This window comes from Dermacentor albipictus, chromosome 9, assembly GCF_038994185.2.
Source record: "Dermacentor albipictus isolate Rhodes 1998 colony chromosome 9, USDA_Dalb.pri_finalv2, whole genome shotgun sequence".
In the NCBI taxonomy this organism is placed as follows: domain Eukaryota; kingdom Metazoa; phylum Arthropoda; class Arachnida; order Ixodida; family Ixodidae; genus Dermacentor; species Dermacentor albipictus.
Genome location: NC_091829.1, coordinates 109,799,254 through 109,823,047, shown reverse-complemented (window position 1 = coordinate 109,823,047; position 23,794 = coordinate 109,799,254). Strand labels below are relative to the sequence as shown.

The 23,794-nt window shown below is 48.3% G+C and overlaps 1 protein-coding gene across 15 annotated transcripts in view; it reads right to left on the bottom strand.

Moving 5' to 3' along the window:
* RhoGAPp190 (Rho GTPase-activating protein 190) overlaps positions 1-23,794 on the bottom strand; it is a 111,571-nt gene that overhangs the window by 77,663 nt on the left and 10,114 nt on the right. For all 15 annotated transcript variants that reach the window (XM_065426117.2, XM_065426116.2, XM_065426128.2 and 12 more), the window contains exons 2-6: positions 22,044-22,800; positions 18,397-18,586; positions 17,276-17,523; positions 14,578-14,929; positions 5,991-6,160 (exon numbers count right to left, since the gene is read on the bottom strand). In XM_065426117.2, coding sequence (XP_065282189.1) covers positions 5,991-6,160; positions 14,578-14,929; positions 17,276-17,523; positions 18,397-18,586; positions 22,044-22,750 — 1,667 coding nt within the window. In that variant the 5' untranslated portion in view covers positions 22,751-22,800. The remainder of the gene's footprint in view (positions 1-5,990; positions 6,161-14,577; positions 14,930-17,275; positions 17,524-18,396; positions 18,587-22,043; positions 22,801-23,794) is intronic.

Sequence of the window (23,794 nt, the reverse complement as noted above, 5' to 3'; positions counted from 1 at the left end):
GCCGTCGCTTGAACAGACCGCTCGGTCATGTCGCTCGATCGCTCGGTTCTGGAAATCTAGAATTCATCGCTCGTCACCCAGAAGTGCTATGAGCGACTAGTGAATAGCACAAAGCCGGAACTGAATGTACATCACTTAAATACTACTCATTGTCACATGGAACGAGCAAACGAATAAATTTTTATACATGCAAGAATAAGAACATACTGCAAGACTATCAGAAATATTTTATGCTGCATTTTACAGTAAAATACATCAACTTAAATTAATAAAGCACGTGTCATGCTAGCCTTTACGCGTGTTTGCTGCCCTCATATCGGCAACACCGGGGAGACATTGCTCGAAATCGTTGCTCGCATGGGGTACGACTTGTAGGCGACGAGCGAATACAACAGCCATATCCATCGCATCGCTTGTCACTGTCGCGCACAAGATCACTTGCATGGGGTTTATACTGGACTCCATGGACTGCACTGCAAATCGAATATTTTGCGTTCATAATTTGGCAGATTTGCCAATTTGCCAAATTTGGCAGATGCCAAATTTTGCAGCTACATCCTTCTTTCTTTCACCTCCAGAAACAGCATCCAAGATGGCCATTTTGTCTTCAAGAGTCAATATTTCGCGTTTCTTCGTTGAGGCTCTGATCCTTGGAATGATACACCTAACAGACTGGATGCACACAGGAGCCGACTCGCGTCAAAAATGAAGAGACAAAGAGTGACCACGGCTCCACAAGACAGAAAAAGAGTCCTTTTCTGTTTAGTAGCGTCACCTGGCGTCAGGTTAAGGAAGTGAAATGCACAGACTTCTGTAGCTACCAAAGAGTGGCGCTGCTGACGTGCTGCCAGCAACCTGCAAGCGGCAGCAACATTACTTAGAATGAGCGGCGGGATGTTTGAAGGGAGAAGGAAATAAGGACACGGCCGCGACGATGCTTTGCTGTGCTCCCTCATTCATGGGTTGCAGAATCAAGTGTCATTCCCTTCTTTAGATCACTATCCTCAAGAATCGCGTTGCCGGCTGGCAACGCGATTCTTTCGGTCCCGACTCAAAAGCATGCATATTAACCCTTTGAAGGTTTTTGCCGTACATGTACGGCGGCGGTTTTCTGTCCCGCAAGGTCTTTGCCGTACGAGTACGGTTTCGACCCTCCATTGGAAGTTTTGCGCCATAATGACGATGCGTGCTCACTGGGAGGTGCTGCCACCTCTTAGGATTTACAAGAAGCGTTTGAAATTTGTGCTACCTTCTTGGTTAGAGATAAATAGAACTGGTTTCTAGCTTCAGCGCGTCGCGCAGACTGTGGTAACACCCCTTTAGCGGTTGCGGTTTCACCGCGTGATCGCAACGGAGGCGCGCAAAACGTTATCTTTCTCTTTGTCAGCACTCTCTTGCAGGGGCGGTGGATGTTGCTTTCCATCTTGATTGGCACTGCTCTTAGCTTGTTTATCACCGCTGCTCGCGAGGTATTCTCGCTCTCAGTGGCAACACGCTTTCGTGGCTTCACTGCGTGAACACAACAGAGGCGCGCGAAACGTGATTTTTCTTTTTGTCGGCACGCTCTCGCAGGGGCGACGGAAGTTGATTCCTCGATGGTCTAAATAAATGTTTTCTATCTCTCTGATTTCTATCTTGATTGGCACTGCTCTTAGCTTGTTTATCACTACCGCTCACAAGGTATTCTCGCTCTCTGTGGCAACGCACTTAAGCGAGAGGGTGCCTCGGACCTCTGCCCAAGGCAGCCGCACGCAGAGAAGATGTCATGTGTGCGCCAACACAACTCGTAGCTCCAAGAGGAGAACGCATTTTAGGTGTGCAAACTGCGATAAGGCACTATGCGTAGAACCGTGTGTCAAGGAGTACCACACTCTGAAATACTATTGAACATGTTGCTGTTCTGAGTGATGCCGACCCCAAAATACTGTTCCCAATTTTTTTTACTATTTATTCCCGACTTTATGCATTTTGTACATTCAAGATCCGCAATAAAGTAGTTTGACCACCGGGGAAAGTTTTTTTCAAAATAATTCGCCCTCAAAGGGTTAAGCCACATTACTCGAAGCACACGAACAGCTTGACCCGCTTAGAGCGAAGTGGCAAGCAGAGGCATCACTGCCGCCGAGCAATGGCGGCGACCCTTTCGCGCATGCAGTGCCGAGTTCTTACCGCCGACGAACTAGTCTCATGCAGGCACAGAACAGGCCACAAGAGTACCAAACCTACGGCCGATGACCGCCTAGTAATGGGTACCAAGCGAGTGCTGAGTATTAGCGGCTGTTTACTGCAGAGCGAATAGAAGTTGACAAATTCCATGGTGCAGCGCACCCAAACCGTTAATCTCGGTCGGAATTGCATCGCTGGTGTCCCCCGTGATGGAATCTTCATGAAAATAAAATTTTCCTGACGCATTGCAATGCTAGAAAACCGCAGTCTCTTGAATGCCGAAAAGTGGCCAAAAGCCCACGGGCAGACTTACACTGTAGCATTCCATAGAGTGCGCTCAATGGGCAACGTTTCACCGTTCTAAAGAACACTTGTGGTGCTGAAACATACCGAAAAGCACAAAAGAAGTGTCACACAAGGGTCTCTTGCAGCGCATGCTCACAGCGTATGATGTCAGCAAGAAGTACAACATTGATTTGCTTGGCGCGATCCATTTGCTGAACTTTTCATGGAAAGAACTCGCACCTTCAAAGGTTGCAAACTGCTTTGCGTGTGCCGGCTTTTCCCGCGCCGTCATCAGCGACCGTGACAATGACCAGCCTGACGATGAACGAACTTGCAGCGATCTGTACGAGGCTCTCCATAAAATTGCTGGCCCAGAGGTAGAAGGCGACTTCAAGACATTCGCATTGGCTGACGCTCCTGCTCCCAAAGTCGCCAGCGACGGATGTGGAGATATTAATTGACACTGTTGGTGGCCCTAACAAGGACAAAGACCCGACGGACGAAGAGCCATGTGAAGTGCCAACTATGATGCAGACGTGGCAGTACCTACACCTACTGCGAAATAAGGTTGAATTATTGGCCGGCGACCACGGCCTTGTGCAATTTTTTGTAAAATTAGAGCAAGGGTTGCTCGCACCTGGTAATGAAACAGCCAACGCTCACTGCCTTTTTTTGTGCCTGAATAAAGTTTTGCTTCAATAAATACATTGTATTTTGACTGCCTCGCAGTTGTGGCGCAATTAGAGCTCGACTGCTTCAGCTTCTCTCAAGTGGTCGCTTATATTGAATCACCACTTATAACACATTTTTTCGCCGTCCCACTGACTTCGTTATACAGTCGAACACAACTATATCGAACCCGTTTACATCGAATTATCCTGTATATCGAACAATTTCTGAACACGACATAGTCACTATGAGTATATATAGGAAAAATTACGTTGACATAGAACAGAAAATAGCAGCGACTCCTGATGTATAGAACGTCAAGCGACGCAAAAGTGCCTCAGGCTTTCCCTCCCCTCACAGCAGCAGAGAAACCCACTGACACACCCCAAAAGTGGCTTAGACCGGCGGCGCGGCTCTATCCACCCACTCTCCCTACCGTGACCACGCCGCGTCGGGCGAGTCGGTAACACTCCCCCCACCTCCCTCGCAAAAAATGATCCTAGCCTGCCCACAGCGGTTGCTCAGATAGCCAATCAGAGGCTCCTGTACCCTTGTCGTGCAAGAGGGTGGCGCTGCTTTTCTCACTCATTGTGTTTGTCCCTTGTGAGCCTTCTCCAACAGTGTTGCCATGATGGCTAGCGCAAAGCGCACTGAGTTTGCTTTTCGCCGTGGGGCTACAGTCTAATGCGGTAAGAAGTCGGATGTCGCCACAGCGTACAAGATTCCGAGGTGCACTCTCAGCACGATCTTGAAGAATAAGGGGGAGATTATGGCTCAAGCAGACAAATGATCCAGTGTCCCTGGTGCTCAACGTGCATGTACGGCCATGACATCGAGGCGGCCGTGTACAAGTGGTTCATCCGAAACTGCTTCAGACGTGCCAGCTTCCGCGTGTCCAGTGATGACTCAGAAAGTTCTTATGAGTGGGACAAAGTCATTACCAGTGTCACCGAATTTTGGAGCAAGCTGTCACAATTTCCGGAAGCCGTTGACGGATCAACGGTCGAGTTTGTGGGTGCAGATGGTGGTGTCACGACCACGGGAGAGCCTGAAAACGAAGACTACATTGCCGAAATCGTACCGAACACAAGTGAAAGTGGGCACAATAAGGAAAGCAACGACGATCCTTTGCCGACATCCTCCGAAGTGATTGGTGCACTCGCAGTAGTTCAGCGCTTCAGCGCGAATGTAGAAGGCTGCGGCTTCAGCTGCTCCGACTCTTTAGACATTGTGGAGAAGTGCATGCTGTCGCAGGCAGCGAAGTTGCCTAAGCGGAAGAAAATGCAGGACTATTTCATGCGAAACTAAGCTAGTTTCATCAATAAAGTGTTTTTATAAATGGTACAGTGAAATCTCGGTACAACGAACTTCAGGGGACCGCGGGAAAATGTTCGTTATTCTGAAAGGTCGTTATAGTGAAAGCCCAAAAATTAGCCATAACAATAGCATTTCAGTAACGCAAGTGTCCTACCTTTGAAACGGTACCTCCTTGAACTCGTTTCTCACACAATGTACACGTGATCGTCAGACAAGGCACATTTATTTGAAATAGTCCGTGATCGTCTTCTGACGGGTGCAGCACAGACTCTGCAGCACGAACGATTCCAGACCGTCCGCATTCTTATGCACGCCTTCGGCCGCTGTGCCGCTTTTGGCTATAAATATGCGGAGTTTTCGCAAGCAGTCCAACGCATCTGTGGCCGACACGGACTCATCGCGGTCTTCGGGTGCTGCCGTAACGTGCAGCAAGATTCTTGCTGGTGCTTAAAGATTTTCTCCTTATCTTTGAGAATCGTGGCGATCGTCGACCGCGCCACTCCACGTTCTTTAGCCACGACGGTTTGTTTCTTCCCGTCTTCTATCTCCCGAAAAATCTCTACTCTCTCGCTCAAAGAAAACTGCTTTCGCTTCGTTGTTGAGCTCATGGCAACGCGAACGCCGGCACGCACTTCTAACACAATAATATAACCAGAAGAAAAACAAGATGGACAGGCCTGATACGGGTGACAGCACGCGAACAACTGAGAAAACAAGCAAGAAAAACGTGATGCGTCGTCACCTCCGCAACAGGAAAAAAAAAAAGGCCCACTTCAGCGTTAATTACTACTTTTTTTTTTCTTCTGCCGCACCGTCTCAGGTTTTACGAGCCCATGCTCCCCGCCTCTCCACTCACAAAACCTGTTGGTGCGTCGTTGCCTCCACAACGGAGAAGGAAAAAAAAAAGTCTCCGCCCGCATCTTTCTCCTTCCGCGCCATCTCAGGTTTTTGCGGGAAGCAAGTTGCAAGGCGGCCCGCTCTTCGCGCTGCGTCGTCTGCTAGCTTAGAGCTCCGACTGCCGTGACGGATACACGGAAATCTAAGAATACTCGCATTTCGGGATATGAGTTCGTAGTACTGAGGTGTTGTTAAGATGACACGGAAATTAAATAACGATCGTTATTCTGAAATGTTCGTTATTCTGAAGTTCGTAGTAGTGAAATATTTTTACATTGAAACTATAAGCAGTCGGCACGGGATTTCATAAAAGTTCGTTAATCTGAAATGTTCGTTAATGTGGTGTTCGTTGTAACGGGGTTTGACAGTATGTGCTTTTACAATGTCCCATTCTTTAGCAGGCTTATATCGAATTATGCCCTATATCGAACTGATAGGCACTATTTTTGCCAGTTCATATAACTAGGTTTCACTGTAACGAGGAATTACTCTATGTTCTGCAACATAAATGTCGGATTTGATGTAACATTGAGTTACATGACGCTTGCCTGCACATTCTTTTTTATATGTGACACACAACTTTTTGGTCACGAATGCAAGCCTTCGATCTTCGACAGCTCAAGAGGACTTTAATCTCGGACAGCTCGAGCACTCACCTGGAGTCCTCCTGGAGGGCTTCGGTGATTTTGGCGATGTCTTCCTGGGTGATAACACTGCCAGGCCCCACATTGGCAAACTCGTAGAAGAGCTCGGCATGCTCCAGCAGCAGTTCCTGGAACTGGCACCGGGCACGCTCCGTCATTTCCTGCTGGTGCTCCTCATACACCTGCAACATGGCCAACACAGCACTCGTGATGGTGCCGGGAAATATGCACATGGCTGGCACATTTCAATGTGCCAAGCTGTTGGGAAACCATCGAAGAGGATGGACAGTTGGTCATAGTCCAACACCTGCCACACAGGCGTCGGACTGCTGACACTGTCCTAGTGAGACTCTGAGTAACTGGTGACACACACAAATTGGTGAGGAACTCCAACTATCCCAGTGACATACCCTGACTGTCCTAATGGTACACTTAATATCCCAGTGACATACTCAGATTACCATAGCAAGAAAATTGAACTATCCTAGTGGGGCTCAGATTGTCCTAGCGAGACTCCAACTATCTTAGTGACATATCCTACTTTTCCAGGTATAATCCACCACCATGTACAACCTGCGGTGCCAATTACAACAGCCTGGAAAGAAAAAAAATCTGCAGGAATAACTGCACACAATGCTCACATCCTTGCAAAAACAGCCTCCATTAACAGATGCACAATGCATCCATGTTGTATCTCGGCCAGTGGCTCTGACCCTGCCACTTTTCAGCAAAGCTGGTAATCAACCTTCAGCTTCTGCTGCACTGTAAAGGGTAGCCACTGAGTGCCGTTCGTTGTGTCCCAAGTTCTAGTATGCCGGTACCATGTACACTACTGCTATCAGCGTGTGCACTTCACTAACTACTAAATGCAAAATGGCGACCCGTAGAAAGGAGGATAATGAGCGATCATGAAGCAGGGGAGAAGGGGCCTTCGACATGCAGAAGCGGGGAGAGGATGGGATTTTTTGGGAGTTAACAAAACTTTAAATGACGGAGCACCTTGGCTTGAGGTGTGACTTCACGGCAGCACGTGACATGGTGCCGTGAAGCCACACATCAAGGCGAAATTCACGTACAGTCGAACCCACTTATAACAATCCCAGATATAACTATCAATCGGTTATAATGACCACATTTCAGCACATTTAAGATTTTCCAACCCAGCCCATTGAAGCTGCTTCCAGATATAAGGAACAATTTTTAAATCACCACACTGTTAAAATGAACGCTTCGAACCCGGTCACGGCAAATAGAGGGCACGCGTGAAGTACCACAGCGCAGAAGCGCGACTGAACTGGGCTCACAGCATCACGCGCCCCGCTTCAGTCCAACCACAACAGTGATGCGGCCTTTGAGATGAGCGAGCGACCGCTGTGCGTTGTTAGATATGGAGCTGGTTCCTGCGAATACTTCGAGTTCCCCAGACCACATCGGATTGCAGCACAGCTAATTGAGGAATGCAGAAGCAGGAAAGCGCATTCCAGAGACGACACGTGCAAACAAGTTTGCGACCCCCAGGTCGTGTCCCGCCGGGATTAGAAGGGGCCCTGGGACAATGGAGCTAAATCGTCCCCCTTCGCCTTTGAAGAAGGCATTCGCCACCGCTGCGGATCCGAGTCACGGGATTAGCAGGTGGGCATCCGACAATGAAGCAGGTGCACGAGCGCCCCCCCGCTCCTTCTCCAGCCTACAAGTGGTTTGCCAGTCTGCGTGGCAAGACCGCAGAGAGCCCCGACAGGTGTGCCCCACGACACGGGCGCCTACCATTGGCTGCAAGTGGCGTCATCGGAGTGGACTCTCCCATTGGTCAAACATGACGTGACTTGCAGTGCTCGAAGGGCTTATAAGAAGCCTTCCAGAGAGACCTGAGCATTCTGGGACATGCCCTGATTCCCTGATTCATCTCTCTCGAACTTCTTGCCGCGGGCCGCAGCGTCCGAGTTGCTGCCGGCCCGTAATGACTGCACGTCTGTTACTTGTCGCTCACCTCTCCTGTATATAATGTAGAATAAATTCCTCCCAAGTTGTGGGTTTCCATCCCGAAGTCCCGTCCTCCAACCCCTACATCTGGTGGCAGCGGTGGGATCGCCTCCGAACGCATCAGCTGGTGGCAGCGCTACGGATCAACCTTCGTCGAGAGAGATCATAAGGAACCGGGAAGAGCGAAGAAGAGAGAGCCTTCGTCGAAAAAGGTCCGAAGAAACTGGGAGTAGCGAAGAAGGAGCGAGCCTTCGACCCAGGGAGTCCGGAGGAACCGGGGACAGCGGACGAATGAACCGGATGGCAGGGTGCTGCAACCGTAAGTGAGCGCGTGGTTTTTTTCCTTATGATTCGCCAGACTCAAAGGTTGTGTGTTCAATTTTGATAGTTCTGGGAATCGGGAGTTTGATGCACTGTGTATTTGCACAAATTAATTAAGGAAAACAGTTTTAACCACCTGTCGGGGCAGCTGCCATGGATCTTAGAAGGTTGACGAGGTTAGACTTGTTGTTGGTGTGCGACGATTTGGGAGTTGAGGCGGATGAACGGATGGAAACGCCAGCTATCATAAAGGCGATTAACGATAGTGGCAATGATGGCAAAAGCATTGAGCTTGCTTGGGAGGTGATACAGGAGCCACGGGAGCGAGAGCGTCGTGTACGTTTGCGAGAGCGTCGTGAGCTTAGGAGTGAGCGTCAGCGTGAAGAACGCGAGAATGAACGGAAGCAGGAGCTTCAAGAACTTACTCTTAGGTGTCAGCGTCACGAACGTGAGAAGGCACGCGAACGTGAGCGAGAGGAAAAGTATGAGAGAGAGAAGGCAGCACTGATCAAAGAGCTACAGTATTGTGATCAGTTATTGGCACAGAGACAACGGCTGTCTGAGAATTCTGTAGGTAGTACAGAGAGAAAGAATGACGCAGCATCGAGCGGATTTTCGCCAGAAGCCGACGAGAAGAGTAGTGCCTGTGAGATTAGCTGCAGAGTCATAAGAGAAGGGAAAAGGCTAGCTGCTAACGATGCCTTAGTGGCAACAGAGGCCGTTAAAGGCCGCAAGGAGAGCGACGAGGTGCTGTGCCAACAGATGACTGTAGAGACAGCTAGGCCAGCTGCGAACAAATTGGCACAGTTACCGAGCGTGTGCGTCGCTGGTAATGTTAGCGAGGTTGCTAGCGAGGAAAAGGGTACTGCTGACCAGACAGAAGGGAGCACCCATGTAGAGCCAGATGTGCGTGCAGAAATGAAGTGCGAGCTGGACGATGCAGTTGAGAATAGTTCTCAGGATTGTGAGCTGCGTAGCTCAAGAGAATACAACTGCATTGTTCAGGGATCGGTGCGGCTCTCCGCCAGTCTAGGTAGCCTAGAGAAGGATGATTCAGTTATTAATCATTCAGACTGTGCGCGTGAGACAGCGATCGATACCGACGGGCTGTGTGCCGATGCACAGCGTGCGCTGGGCAATGTAGCAGAGGGCAGTTCGCAAGAGTGCGAGTTGTCTTACTCGAGTAAAGCCTGCTGCATTGTGCCAGAGTCGGTTGAGCTGTCCGCCAGTCGAGGCAGAGAGAGAGTAGATTTAAATGTAAATCACTCAGACTGTGCGGGTAAGAGACCGATCCGGGCCGACGAAATGTGTACCGGCCAGCACGAGGCACGAGGCGACATGAAAACGAGTGCAAAGAGAAAGCGCCGTAAAAAGAAGCGCGGTAAAGACCGAGAGACGGTAAATAATGTAGCGCCGCCAAAAATGGCGAGAAACCCAAAAGGGCAGGGCGCAAGGAAAAAGATGCGGTCGTCAAGGACGATGTTGACGCATCCAAAACGTTCGAGCCACAGGTCAAAAGGGGACCGCGAAGAATGTTCTGCACGGACGCGGACAAAGGGCACGAGGCAGTTAAGCTCCTCGTCGTTCCGTAGTTCTTCTCATAGCTCAGCGTGCAGTTCGAAGAAACGCAAGGTGGCAGGACGAGACCAGGTGGGGAGTAGCGACGCGGTCAATCGAGCTTGTGTTGAAAGCGGGGCGCGGGGACGCAAATTGGCAGGAGACCGTAACGTCTTGGGGGAGCTGATAGTGAATCAGCCCTTTTGTTGTTCCTCCGTAGCCAGAGTAGCTTTGAAACTGCGGCCTCCCCGGGTACGACTCAAAGTATGAGTCAGACGTAAGCGTTTGGAAAGGGAGGCGAAGAGCCCTTCCGTAGAAATGAAGTGTTTTGGTTTTATTTTTGAGCATCGGAAAGATTTCGCGATTTGAGACTAGGATTTCTTTCAAGGTGTAAGGTATGAGCTTTGCTTATGATTTGTTTGAGAAGCTCCGAGATTTGAAAGATGCGTTTTAAGTAAACATGTAGTCTCGCGAGATGCTCATTAATAAGTAGATAGGCTATTTTTTTTGTGTGTATGTGTGTGAGTAACCTGAGGGTCAAGGTTATTGTTAAGAGGCCTATCGTAACGCGCGTGTGTGTTATTTAACCTTCTTTCTTTTTTAAGTGTTCTTGAATTTTGTAAGGTTAAGCGCGTAGTTTTCAGTGAGTGCATAAGTTGCACGGAGAAGCGTTCGTAGTTCCATTAGCGCGTGTCCTGTGTGGACGGAAGGAAGCAGACTTTATGACTGGGTTGCTAGTGTGTGTGTGAGGGCAGCCGTGTATTCTGACTTCTTTAGTGAACGTGCGTGGAAAGAGTTAGTAGAAGACGCATCATTTTAAGAGTTCTGCGGAGTGTGTAAGTCCCGCGAGTTTAATTGTTCGTTTATGTCACGTGTCCTGTAGGACCTTCAGGGAAAGAAACGTGAGTAAGCGTGAATGAAAAGTTTGCCTACAACGCAAGTACGCGTTTTGTTTAGTGACCACAAGGCTAGTGGGCTTGTGATTACGTACTTGTGAGGTTGACCAGATTGTTCAGTGGCACCATTACGTGTGATAAGTACGCCACTGCGATAGATTGGAAACATGCTGTTCGTGTAGTTAGGCCACTTATGTTATGTTCGGCTGTTTTCATTTGTTGTTTGCATCGTCAACGACCCTTTTGTTTTGCAACAACAATAGTAGTCTGGTCTTGTGGGCAATCGAGGAGAAATGGATAGCTGTTTGGAGGGGTGGTTGGAACTGTTTTGTCAAAATTGGGGAAATAAAAGATCAGGGTTCATTTTGACTCAGTAATAGCCTGGCGAGTCAGGGGTGAAGAGCCTGCGCTTACACGTGGGGCAGCGCTGTGTTGTTTTGTTTGTTTGACGTCTGTTCTCCAGGGCCAAGGATCCCGAAGTTCGTCAAACGTGGCTCAACCCCAGTACCCTGCAGCTTCTATCAGCGTTCCTCATGGCCAGCGAATTGAGTTCACCGGCCATTCAGAACTACCGGGGCGAGGACGAGCTGTTAGATATGGAGCTGGTTCCTGCGAATACTTCGAGTTCCCCAGACCACATCGGATTGCAGCACAGCTAATTGAGGAATGCAGAAGCAGGAAAGCGCATTCCAGAGACGACACGTGCAAACAAGTTTGCGACCCCCAGGTCGTGTCCCGCCGGGATTAGAAGGGGCCCTGGGACAATGGAGCTAAATCGTCCCCCTTCGCCTTTGAAGAAGGCATTCGCCACCGCTGCGGATCCGAGTCACGGGATTAGCAGGTGGGCATCCGACAATGAAGCAGGTGCACGAGCGCCCCCCCGCTCCTTCTCCAGCCTACAAGTGGTTTGCCAGTCTGCGTGGCAAGACCGCAGAGAGCCCCGACAGGTGTGCCCCACGACACGGGCGCCTACCATTGGCTGCAAGTGGCGTCATCGGAGTGGACTCTCCCATTGGTCAAACATGACGTGACTTGCAGTGCTCGAAGGGCTTATAAGAAGCCTTCCAGAGAGACCTGAGCATTCTGGGACATGCCCTGATTCCCTGATTCATCTCTCTCGAACTTCTTGCCGCGGGCCGCAGCGTCCGAGTTGCTGCCGGCCCGTAATGACTGCACGTCTGTTACTTGTCGCTCACCTCTCCTGTATATAATGTAGAATAAATTCCTCCCAAGTTGTGGGTTTCCATCCCGAAGTCCCGTCCTCCAAACCCTACAGCGTGTATTTCGGAAGCCACGAAGAAGGTCACTCGCTTTCAATGCACTTTCTCCAGAGAGGAGGCACACAACAGGAGCAGCATGGAGCAGGGCGTGTACTGGCACATGTGCCCGTGCAATATCTGATGTCACGAGGGCAGTACTATTGTTTTGGTGGCTATTTCTAATTTGCTATCACTTTACCTCCCCATCCTCTCTCCCGAGCATATGGTAGCAAACCAGATCTACCCATCTGTTTAACCTCCCTACTTTTCCCCTTTCCTTTTTCTCTCTCTCAACCATTTTGAACAATCATCTATGTCCTTCTGCCGAGGGAACAACGAAAGCTTTTCTGTCCTTGCTGTTTATATTCACGCGCCCCGAGTTGGCAAGAACGCTGCACTACGCGCTGCCGCAACGCAACGGCAAGGAACTGGTGTGTACTACGTCGTTTACCAGGAGATCACAGTTAGGCGGTGCTTCATTTAGATGTCCCCGATTTCCAATAATGATTCACGGTGACTTTCTAACTTTTGAGCATCGCCTTTCTTAACCCGAAGCAACAAAGATAACGCAATTTTGCGGGTCTTGTGTGGCTGACACACAGTCATAATGCCAAGGCCTTCGCAAAATAGTGGCATGCCACAGGAGTTTCCTAAAATTTTACGCTTCCGGCTAACTAGAACACTTCCCTCTCTTCTGTAGAGTACAGTCGTGTCCCGCTGGCAGTAAAATACAGCACAAGCTCTCGAACAAAAAGGCGGCTGTGTTTGCAGTTTAGAAATCAAAGGTGATCCGAACCGAGCACTGTTTTGAGAGAGCTATGTGACCCCGCATGTCATTCTTTTGGTGGACATTTCTAACAGGAATTCGCAAATAGGCGTGGGAATGCAACGGCAACAAAAATGACACTGAAAATCTGGCTTTCAGACCACAGTGCTGCCAATTGTTAACTGTTGACGCCAGTCTATATACAACGAACTATTGATGTAACGGCCACTTTTCGTGGAACTATCGAGTTTGTTATAAACAGGTTCGACTCTATAAGCCACACTCGGATTTTACTGTCAAATTTCTAAAACTTTTGGAATAGATTATGTGCGCAAAAATACAGTAACACGACTGTCCCGGTGACTAACTCGGTGTAAACAATTACTGACCTGGACACAGCCATCCAAGACTGGGCAGCACGCACTACCACACTGGACATCTAAGAGGCAATGCTCATCACTCCCTAAGAACTGTTGGCTCCACATTGCAAAGTTGATATCAATGCGCATGGCTCAGCACGGTCGAAAGCATTAAAGAGTGGAGGGTTCTGACATGTAAAAGAAGTGAAGCTTGTTCAAAATAATTCTTGGGCATAATTTTACCGAACAACTTTGGCTCAGCCAAACTATTCTGCGATTTCCACGCTGTTCATTCTAACAAAATTCGTGACCATTGGCCTTAGCTGAAATCCCTGAAGGTGGTGTATTACGGTGATACCTTGTTACCACTAACACTACATTAACGAACTTCTCAGAAATTCCCTGCCGACTGCTTACAGTTTCAGTGTAAAAATATTTCAGTATTACGGTCTTCAGAATACCAAAGTGTTCAGAATAATGATCGTTATTTAGTTTTCATGTCACGTTAACACTGCTGCAGTACTACGAACAAATATTCAAAAATTTGGGGATTCTTGGATTTCCGTGTATCCTTTTCGGCAGCCAGAACAGTGGGCCTGCTGAAGATAAGGCACAAAAAGTGGACACCACGGCACAGATTAGAAAAATTCGAGACGGTGTCGGAGGGAGAGAAAAAATTCCCCTTATTGCGGAGGCGATGACGCATCAGGTTACGCAAACGCATGCACTGCTCAGACAAATGTCGCCTAGCAATGGAGGCGCGTCTCTTCCTTCTTTCACCTTTCTTTCTGGGCACGCCTCTTCTTTCTCTCGTGCTTCTTTCTGGGGTGGTAATAGCTACGCATACAAAGAAATGTTACCTCCGTACTAGCGGGGATGCCTCACGACTGCACTTTGGAAACAGTGCTGTTTACACGTGCTTGCACTTTGGAATGGTTAACGCGTTCACCTCGAGCGAAACAGTTGTAGAGCCCACAGCAAGGAATGTGAAAAACAAACAAAATGAAACTGCACACTTTATAGGCGACATGCAGCTTGTTCTTTGTTGGTGTTTTTCTCGGCGCCAGCGTCTCTTTTTCGCGCACCCCTCTATATACACTGTTGCGGAGCTGCACGGTGGCGGAATCTATGGAAACTAGCAACGGTGTGGGCCGAGAGCCAACAGCAACATTTTTGGGGGGCATAGCTCATACGGTGACAACTGATGGGCGAAATGGTTCATCTTAATAGGGAACAATCTTCCACGTTCCCCTGAAGTTCGTTATACCGAGATATCACTGTATCTAAACTGTGTGTCTCAAAATTATCATAAAAGAAATAATAGGTGCAAATGAGTCTTGAACAAATAGCTCACTATAACAAACTGATAATCGCTCGTTAGTGTCCCTCTATAATATGACTTCAGTATTTCTAAAATGTTCACAAGCCAGCGACTAAGAGAGAGAAAGAAACACAGCGTACCTCGAGCAGGTCGGCCTCGGGCAGCTGCTCGTAGCACTCGCGCCCCATGAAGAGGACGCGTACCTCGCCCAGGCTCTTGCCCGGCGTCACGTAGCCCGTCTCCTCGAGCAGCTGCCGAAACTGTCGCCGCAGCTCCTGGCGCCGCTCCTCGGTCTCCAGCGCGGCCCGGTGCTCCTGGAAGCAGGCCTCCGCTTCGGGCCGGTCCAGCAGGGCGTACGGGATGCGACCGTCCTCCTCTTCCTCCTGGTCATCCACGGGCGACCGGTCCTCCCACTCGCCCCCGTCGTCCACAAAGTACTGCTCAAAGTCCGCGTGCGGCCGCAGCAGCTCCTCCTTCACCGTCGACCAGTCACTGCACGCCATGGATGGGCACGATTTCGTTTTGTAACAGAACAAATTTCGGCTCCAAATGCAGCAGCACCTTGTTACATCAAATCCAACACAAGAATACCTTGGTTATAGATATACAGACGACTCCCCTTATTTCGACCCTTGTGGGATCACAAGATCTGATCTAATTATCCAAACGGTCAAATTAACAAACGCTGGCAAAATGAACAAAGTTATCTTTTTTTACTGCTTGAAGCAGTCCTTAATCTTCTTTTGCTTCTTGATCTCGAAAGGTGACTCAACTAGCATGTGGCGAAGAGTGCTGGCCTGTTTAAACACTGCCTTGGCATTGGACTGTCAGGTTGCTGCCAATGTCAACGTCAGTCAGCAGCCTAGAGAATTTGACACTGTCGTCGGCATATGGTGCCTCTCCAGGGCTTTCCAGTGCAGTCCAATTTAGCAAAAAGTCGAATTAACCGAGGTCAAATTAACAAGAGTCAACTGCAACACCAAAAAAAAATGTGACATATTTTAGACTTTTGTTGCATAGATATTCTAACAATATTAGCTAGAAGAAAGCTGGCACTGCACTGCTGTTGTATGCATGGGAATGCCGGTATGTGGTGGCTTTGGATTGGCATTGTACTTGGAGAGCCACGACACTTTGAAGGCATGCCTGGCTAGCACCGTTGCAACTCTCACAATGGTTTATTCTCCACTAAAACAGCACACATAGAGCTGCTCTTTTTTTTTTTTCCTTCAATATTACACAAAAACATTTTTTATTTAATTATGCATGAGGTCTTGTGCTTGGGTGTACAATTGTATGAAATGAAAAAAGTACCAGTACTAGTACTAACGTCGGAGGACAGACGACAAGGTCTGTGCTCGCTGTGCAACAGTTTGTCTGTTTTTGTGTTTCCTTGCTTGGTTATGTACTGTATAGATGAGTAAAGGCCCAATCACACCGGCGACTTGAGGAGGTCGCACGACCATTTGCGACTGGCGACCAAAAGACAACTGAAGGCAACCGACGGCCATGCTGGCAAGCCCAGCTGAGCACGACCTGCATGTCGCAACACCAGAGATTATCGTTTTCAGCGAGAACACTAGGGATCTACGCACTTCGCTGGTTTCACGTTCTGACAACAGCCATGGATTTCAATTCGAGTGAAGAGGAAGACACCGTCACTGTGCTGATGTGCTCTGCTACTGTGCCGGCTGTGGCAGCACAAAAGCCTCCGAAGAGAAAGCAACACTGATGTGTGCACCCGTGCTTCCGTTCACGATAAATGGCCGGCCACACGAGCCACCTCCTGCCCGAACTCCACGCACATGATGAGGAGTATTATCGAGAGTAAGTTGCAATTTCTAGTTCACGTTGCGTGGGAATTAGTGCGTAATTTTTGTGCTTTCTTTTGTTGCTGTTTAGCTTCCTGCGTATGCTTCCGCATACGTTCAACGCGTTGTTGGGACTGCTGCACTCCAGGATCACGAGGCCAGAGACCAATTACAAGCCTGCAGTCTGCCATGGTGCGTGGACTTTGCATACGTGGCACGACACAGGAGGATGCCAGGCAAAAACACATAACATTCGGAGCGCCGCTGATCGGTCTAGCAGTTTTATGGCCCTGGTCACACAACTGAAAAAATTGAGCTGCGTGTGACTGGCCCAAAATGGTCGTTTTTCTCGAGAAGTGGCCATTTGCGACTTGTGGCCAACTTGGTTGCGCGACCTCTGTTAGTTGCCGGTGTGAATGAGCCTTAAAACAAGTACACGAGCGACATCGTCATTCTGACCTGTGTGTATCGGCGTGCGGCGTGGCGTTCTCGTAACCACTATAGTGGCGCTTTCAAACGAAAAGTTGCGCTAGCTGTAGAGTCAAACGTTCAAGCCGGGCGGGACTTCAGCATCGATGAGAAAAACGTCTGTCATTGGAAGGGGCAACAGGAGACGCTTTTCTGCGCATGCCGCAACGAAGAGATGACAACGATAAGGGAGATAAGCGCACGATAACGGAGCAGAGCTGTTCACTGAGATCGCACCGTGTTCCAACACGTAAGAGCCTTTTTGCACTATCTGCGCATGTGTAGGCGCATGGATGCGACCTTGCGCGCATCTGCAAGCGTACGAGGCTAGCAGCAATGTTGACGTAGAGTGAGTTCGGCACGTTCATATGAAATTAATGCTGTTTTCATTTTGTGAACGCTGTCCTCACTTTCTTGTTCGGCCTACATTCGAGGCAAGTTTTTTAATTTTTTCTGGCTTCGGACGTTCGGGGGTCGGCTTAGAATAGGGGCTGGCCTAGATTCGAGTAAATACGGTACTATAACAGGAAAGGAAGCTCGGCAGATCGAGTTGCCTCACCTGTCACCCAGGGCATCCCGGTTGGGTAGTAGCTGGGCCAAGGCCGTGGGAAGGGCCCGGAGGAAGCCCCTGACGCGACGCGCAGTGTGCTCCTCCCGTAGTCGTCGCACATGTTTCTCAAAGGCTAGCCGCGCTGCCGCTCGGCCAAACAGGGAACAGAAGCGTTCGCACTCTGGCGCTCCCAGCAGCCTTTGGCTCCACCCGGCCCACTGGGCGCGTGGGTCGGTCACCTGGGCTCGCACCAGCGCCTGCACGAGGGCGCGTTGGCAAAGTTGTTGGGCGGGTTGGCACACACTTGTGAAGAAGAACACAAGCTTGAAAAAAGGGCAAATACAAGAAAGAAAACAGGGTGAGCAAGTGGCCATGAGCACGAAATAAGTATGAAGGACGACGACACAGTGAGCCCTTGTCCTGTCAGCTTGGCTTGCATTTGTTTTTTATCTTTTGTGAGCATTACCTCCCATTTCTAAGGAGGGCATGTGTTTTGCATTGAGCAGGAAACTCTCGTCACACCCCACCCTGCCATTTCATGCTATATCTGGCTCTTCTGAACTTGGAAGCACAGTTTTTGAATCACTTTATTACGAGTGAAATTACTGATAAGCCTGGCAATTGTTGCCTGTTTTCTGGAAGTCTTTCGTTCAATGTGTGGAGTGCTCACCTCCAGAATCCCCTAGCCTAACGCAGTAGCCTAACGATAACCATGGCTGCACGTTCAGTTGGTCCATCTTACCTTGTTCAAAATCAGAGCAAAGAGAAACATCAAAGCAGTTTAAACTAGTAGAATATTCTTTCAAGATTTATGTTCATTTGCTCAGTAAGAGAATGTGGATTTTAAATGGATAAACTCAACAAACTGAAGGCAAGACAGAAGGTGCAAATTGGTAAAGATACAATCACAATTTAGTTTATGAATGCATCTTTTTTTATTTGTACCCCTCCAATATTACTATTTTTCCTAGAAGTTGATGCGACAGTTGTTAAGTCATATAACGATGCCAAATTCCTAACTTTACAGAAAATTCAGGAATATCAGCAAGTATCATGTTACGGCAATAGTGACTGTGTGCTTTTTCCCTTGACCTCATCATGGCGAGAGGAGGCAGAGACTGGGCACTTGCCTGGAAGGCGTCGGTCGCCTGGTCGAGGGCCTCCCGGCGTGCCCGGCTGGCCTCAAGGAATGATGGCACCCGTCCCCCCCAGCGACTTGCTCCCTTGGCGCCCCGGTCCACTAACTGCGCCACCAGCAGAAATGCCAGGTCCACATTCACATTCTCGTGGGCTGACGTCTCCACCAGTGGAACCTGGCCCCTGCATGATGACAATGAGAAGGAAAAGCAAGATTGTTAACACTTACATTGTAACACCTGAAGTGAGAAGACCACACAAGCAAACACATTCTTATTATGCAAGATCAGTATGATCACTGGTATAGTACAGAATGAAAAAGGCAAAAAAATGTATAACAAGAGGTAGAAACACACAGACAACAAGACATCTACAGTTATATTGCAGAAATGTATTTTTTTAATTCTTTGGTAGGCATTTAAATAAAATCCAAATCACAATGAGTTTAGATGATTTAAGATGCTATGCCACAAAGCATTTTATCATCATAGTTTGGTTCTACTTTGTGGCCCATTCTAAAGTTCAGGACTGCTTGTGGCATAAGTTGTTATATTTTGACACAAACAACTAATTCTTATTAATTCATCAGTTCCACACTTCAATAATATTTGAAAGCTTTAGATAGGCAATAAATCATAAAGGTTTGCAAAACTAATTAAGCGGTACCCATTTAGCAAAGTTGGTGAGAAGTAGTCCAAGGAAGAAGTGGAAATGACACAGGTAATCCTATTTTGATGGTGAGTATGTTCTATGATGTTTAAATATGTTGTATTTCTCCATATGAGAACACTTGAATGCTTGTGTATAGAGTGCTTACATGTATTGAGTGCTTACATGTGTTGTACGACTATGTTTCTCTACTGCCTCATATGCTTGGATTAGAAGGCATTAGAGTTCCAGGTGGCATATTCTCTGATGACCACTTGGGGAATGCTTTCACTTTCTTGAAGTTTTGCGTGGTTAGTGCCGGAACGGACACGCCACAGTCGACAGGTGACATCATTTTTCACACTGTGCCCAGAATACCGTTTCTCGTAGACACTGACTCCTCCTGCTGCTTGTCATATGAAATCTTGCGAAAGTTAAAGCAGCCCCGAAAGTGGTCGCCTAATACTGCACCAGTATTACACACAATCACCGGCTTTCCACCAAAGTTCACTGGCTGGACAAACTGCATGTGTGCAAACAAACAGATGCAGTACACATAAGCACAGCAAACTACAGTCAAACCAAGAAATTTGCATTGTTATAACCGATAATTGTTATAACTGGAACCCACTCTTTACCTGTATTAAAAATACTCATATGTAACAATGAAGAGCCCTGGAGCGGCAAACTTTTGTGTCTCTTACAAGGTAAAATAAACATTTACTACAATGTTCCCATGCCGCATTTTAGGCCATTACAATTACATCTGGCTACTGGGTGCCTGCACTGAAAGGAAAAAAAAACTTTTAATGCGAGCCGCCGCACCCGCCTTTGTGCCACGCACCCCGCACGGCACGAATTTGCCGCATGGCCGGACTCGCATACCTCTGTCCTGCCTCCCTTCCACCCCTCTGAAACACGAGTCGACCAAGCCCATACATAGCACTGACGTCAGAGGGAGACGGAAGAGAGGCGCGCAAACTATGACGCAGGTGGGCTGTGCATTCTACTAAGTGGCCTATTTCCCCATAGAACACAACAGTTCATGGCGCCACAACTGCTCATTGTCATTTCTGATATATTGCTAAAACTGATACTGTTATAAGTGGACTAGACATATGTTGATACACTTCTGTTCTTTCCAACTCTTCACCGATTTCAATGTTTGACAAATTACTTTTAAAACATAATACGGTGCAAAAGACACGAAACAATAGGAACAAGCAACCACAGAGGGATGAATGTGCCGTTTGAACAGCATGGACTGTCTTTCAAAGAACGTTCAGTGTACAGATCTTCACTAAGAATTCAGCGTGTAATGTTGTTACATATTCCAAACAATGTTCAGCTCCTGCCAGCAGACAAGATATATATTAAATTAAAAAGGAAGTGCCATTTTCTGTCTGCTTGTTTCTTTACATGGCTTCCCATATTTTGCACCGTAATAATTATCAACCAACTACCCCGGCAACGAGTAGCAATACATTATATTACCCCTGAAAAGTTTACCACAGCTATCGATGTTGCCTAAAGGCAAAATTCATGCCAATAGTTGCTGGATTCCTCCCCCCACCCCCCCCTCCCATGGGACGCTACAGTAATGCCACCCCGTCTCTGTGATATAACTGCCTGCTGCTTCTTTAATACAATTCGTTATGTCAGAGTGTCACTGGTTGCGGCCAGGAAGTGGAGAGGGCCAGGTAGAGTAGTAATGATATGGCATTTCTGATTCTTAATTAAAGTTTCTGGACTTTCAGACTTAGAAAATATACTGGCAAGCCGCAGAGTGCTCTAAATAATTTACTATATGATAGCGTTTCCATAAACCAGATTAACTTCCCAAAGGTAACTGTGTTCCGGCGTCATGACGCAAGAGGTGGTCACATGGGAGCAGAATAGTGTGACGTTTTGACACTCACTCCGGCTCGGTTGTACGCTATGCTGCTACTCATTGTGCGGCCCGATGTAATAATACGCAAAAATATTTGAGTGTAAAAATGAAAAAAAGGAAAGGTAGTTGGCCCTTGTTTGCCTAAGCACTAGTGCTAGCCCGATGGAGTGAAATAAGAAGAAAATGCCTCGAAAGAAAGAAAAAAGCTGAAGTATCGTGTTGGTCTTGCTCAGGATGCTTAGGATGACACATTTCTTGACAGAAGATATAAAATATGTATGCGTAATACCAAACAGAGAGGCAGGCTTTTGGCTGAAGTGGGTGGTTCAAGCTCAATAACAGTAGAAGCAAGAACACACCAATGATTATTAGTGCTAATAACAAAAGAACAAATAACAGACAAGATACACTAATTAGAACAAACATGCATAGCATTAATTTAATGAATGAATATTTGATGTTTAATGGTGCAAGGGCCAGGTGTGGCCACAGAGCGCCATGCTAGTAGCATTAATTGCAATATTATGAAGTCAGCATGTCATTCAGAACCAAATATAGTATTCCAGTCACACACATAGACCCGTATTTCTAAACAAGGCATTTCAAGAAGTCCAGAAGTAAAGACTGTGTGGTGCTTTCCAATATTTGAAGCAATGTGCCCCAGCTTCCAAAAGCTCTGAAGAAAAGATAGGCACTACTAAGCAAGAAATCACCAGGATATTACCAGGATACCAAAATATTTTATGAAAAAGACAGACGGTCAACTGCTCTTCTGCAAGATAGATTGGAAAGGCTAAGGGAAGATTTCATTGCAGACGTGCTGGAAGTACGAGAATAAGTGGAGTATATAAAACGAGCTGAAATGCACACATTTTGCATTCCTTCAGCTAAGAAACATTTAGTAGTGAGTGGGTGTCTGTATATGTTTCAATTTGTTCCCGTCTTTTCAGCCTGTGATTTTTGCCATGACACATTACTAACTAGCCCAGAGGACCAGCGTTCTGTCGTTACATCAGAAATTGACCCTTTTGGAGATGCTGTCACACAACCTCTTGCCTCCAAGACAACCCAACCGCAGCAAACTGCAGCTGCACGGCTCACCTGAGCTCCTTGCGGGCCACAAGGCGCTCAGCCTCACGAAGGTGCATCTCGCAGGCCTCGTCCGTCTTGGTGGCGGCCAGCACAACAGGTTTCCGGGTGCGCACCAGCGTTTGCAGCAGGGCAGCCGCAAACTCTGCCTGCTTGTCGGCCGGCCGCCCGGGCACGTGGCTCACATCGTAAACACACACAAAGCCGTCCACGTTAAGACGTCCCTCGGGCATGAGCCGCTGCTCAAACTCCTTCTCGATGCCCAACTGGCTCTTGCACACATACATGAGTTTCTCTGCCGAGCAGAGGCGCAAGGCCGCGCACCGTTTCAGGTACGTCTCCGTCTTGCCGCTGCGGAACGGCTGGAAGGACGAGTCGTCGATAAACTCGGTCTGCTCCACCACGTGCACACTCAGCTCGGGCATGCCGGCGCTGTCGGTTGCGTCCGCCAGGGGCCGCCGGGCCTCGCCCCAGTACAGGAAGTGGTCGTTGTTGACCACGCGGCCCCCAAAGTCCGTCTGGCTCAGCACCGAGATGTGGTCCGTGTGGTAGTCGTCGGCGCGGGGCCGCACAAAGCGGTTGCAGAGGCACGACTTGCCCACGCCCGTGGGGCCCTTGTCGCGCTCGGTGCCGCTCAGGCCCACCACGGCCACGCACAGCGACCGGGGGGCCGCCTCCGAAGCCGAGGGAGGGCCCCCCGGCTGCCGCCGGCTCGTCATGCGCCCCCGCGCCCCTCAGCCAGGCCCCCCACCGGACTCCACCAGGCCACCTGCACGACGGTACCAAGGCGCTGTCAGGCACTGCAGGCTTCCTTCTTTCTGACACACTCTTTTTCTTAATCGACAAACACATTTTTCGACATTCAGCTTTTGCCAGAAGGCAGAGAAAAATTTACAAATGTTGAAATGCTAATTTCAACCTCGTAATGTTTACACTTACAACTGATTGCAAAATACTGCTACACAAGGTGGCATTAGACGCAAAAAAGGAAGAGGTTGAGAGAAGCGCAAGTGCCACATAGGATGCACACAAAAAATGAATAAAAGGAAAGACGAGCTGATTGGCTGTCTCTCGTTTCTGAAGGCCTTGTCCGTCCCCTACGACGAAGCCTGCTTTTTCTACTGAACAGGCCCTTGCATTTACAGCAACATCAGTTCGCATAGAGAATTCAGCTTCTCAAGGATGACTAAGCCACCAGACCACCAGAGAGACTAACACTTTATAAGGTTACTTAGATTAGCAGAAGTGTTGCTGTGACAAACTTGGTAGACGTAACAGTTACAAAACAAGTGGTACATACAAGCAAGTCATACACAAACACAGCAAGTAACTAACTACCAAGAAAAGTGAAAGAGGAATTGGGGAGAAGGGACAGCATCTAGGTCCAGCTGCAACTTTATTGGCAGAGAACTCGTATGCCTTACGCAGAGGCTGTCTCTTCGTCTTCTACAGGGGACAAATTGTATTTTCATCTGATGTCATTTCCCATATTGAGAACATGAACATAAACCCAAATTCACACTAGACCCTACAATCACTGCACACTTTAAATGAACATATGCACAAGACAGTCCCGAATGAGTCAAGCGAATGTTTAAGCATTAGCTGGGTTGCAGGCTAGGCATTTCCACTGAAGATGTTGAGCTACACCAAACCGCTTGCGGGTCTGAAGTTCCTTTCTCCTTGACATATCAGTGTAAAAGGGGTTCATAGTAACCTCACAGAAACTACTATGCTCTTCTCAGATGCTCCAGTGCCTGCAG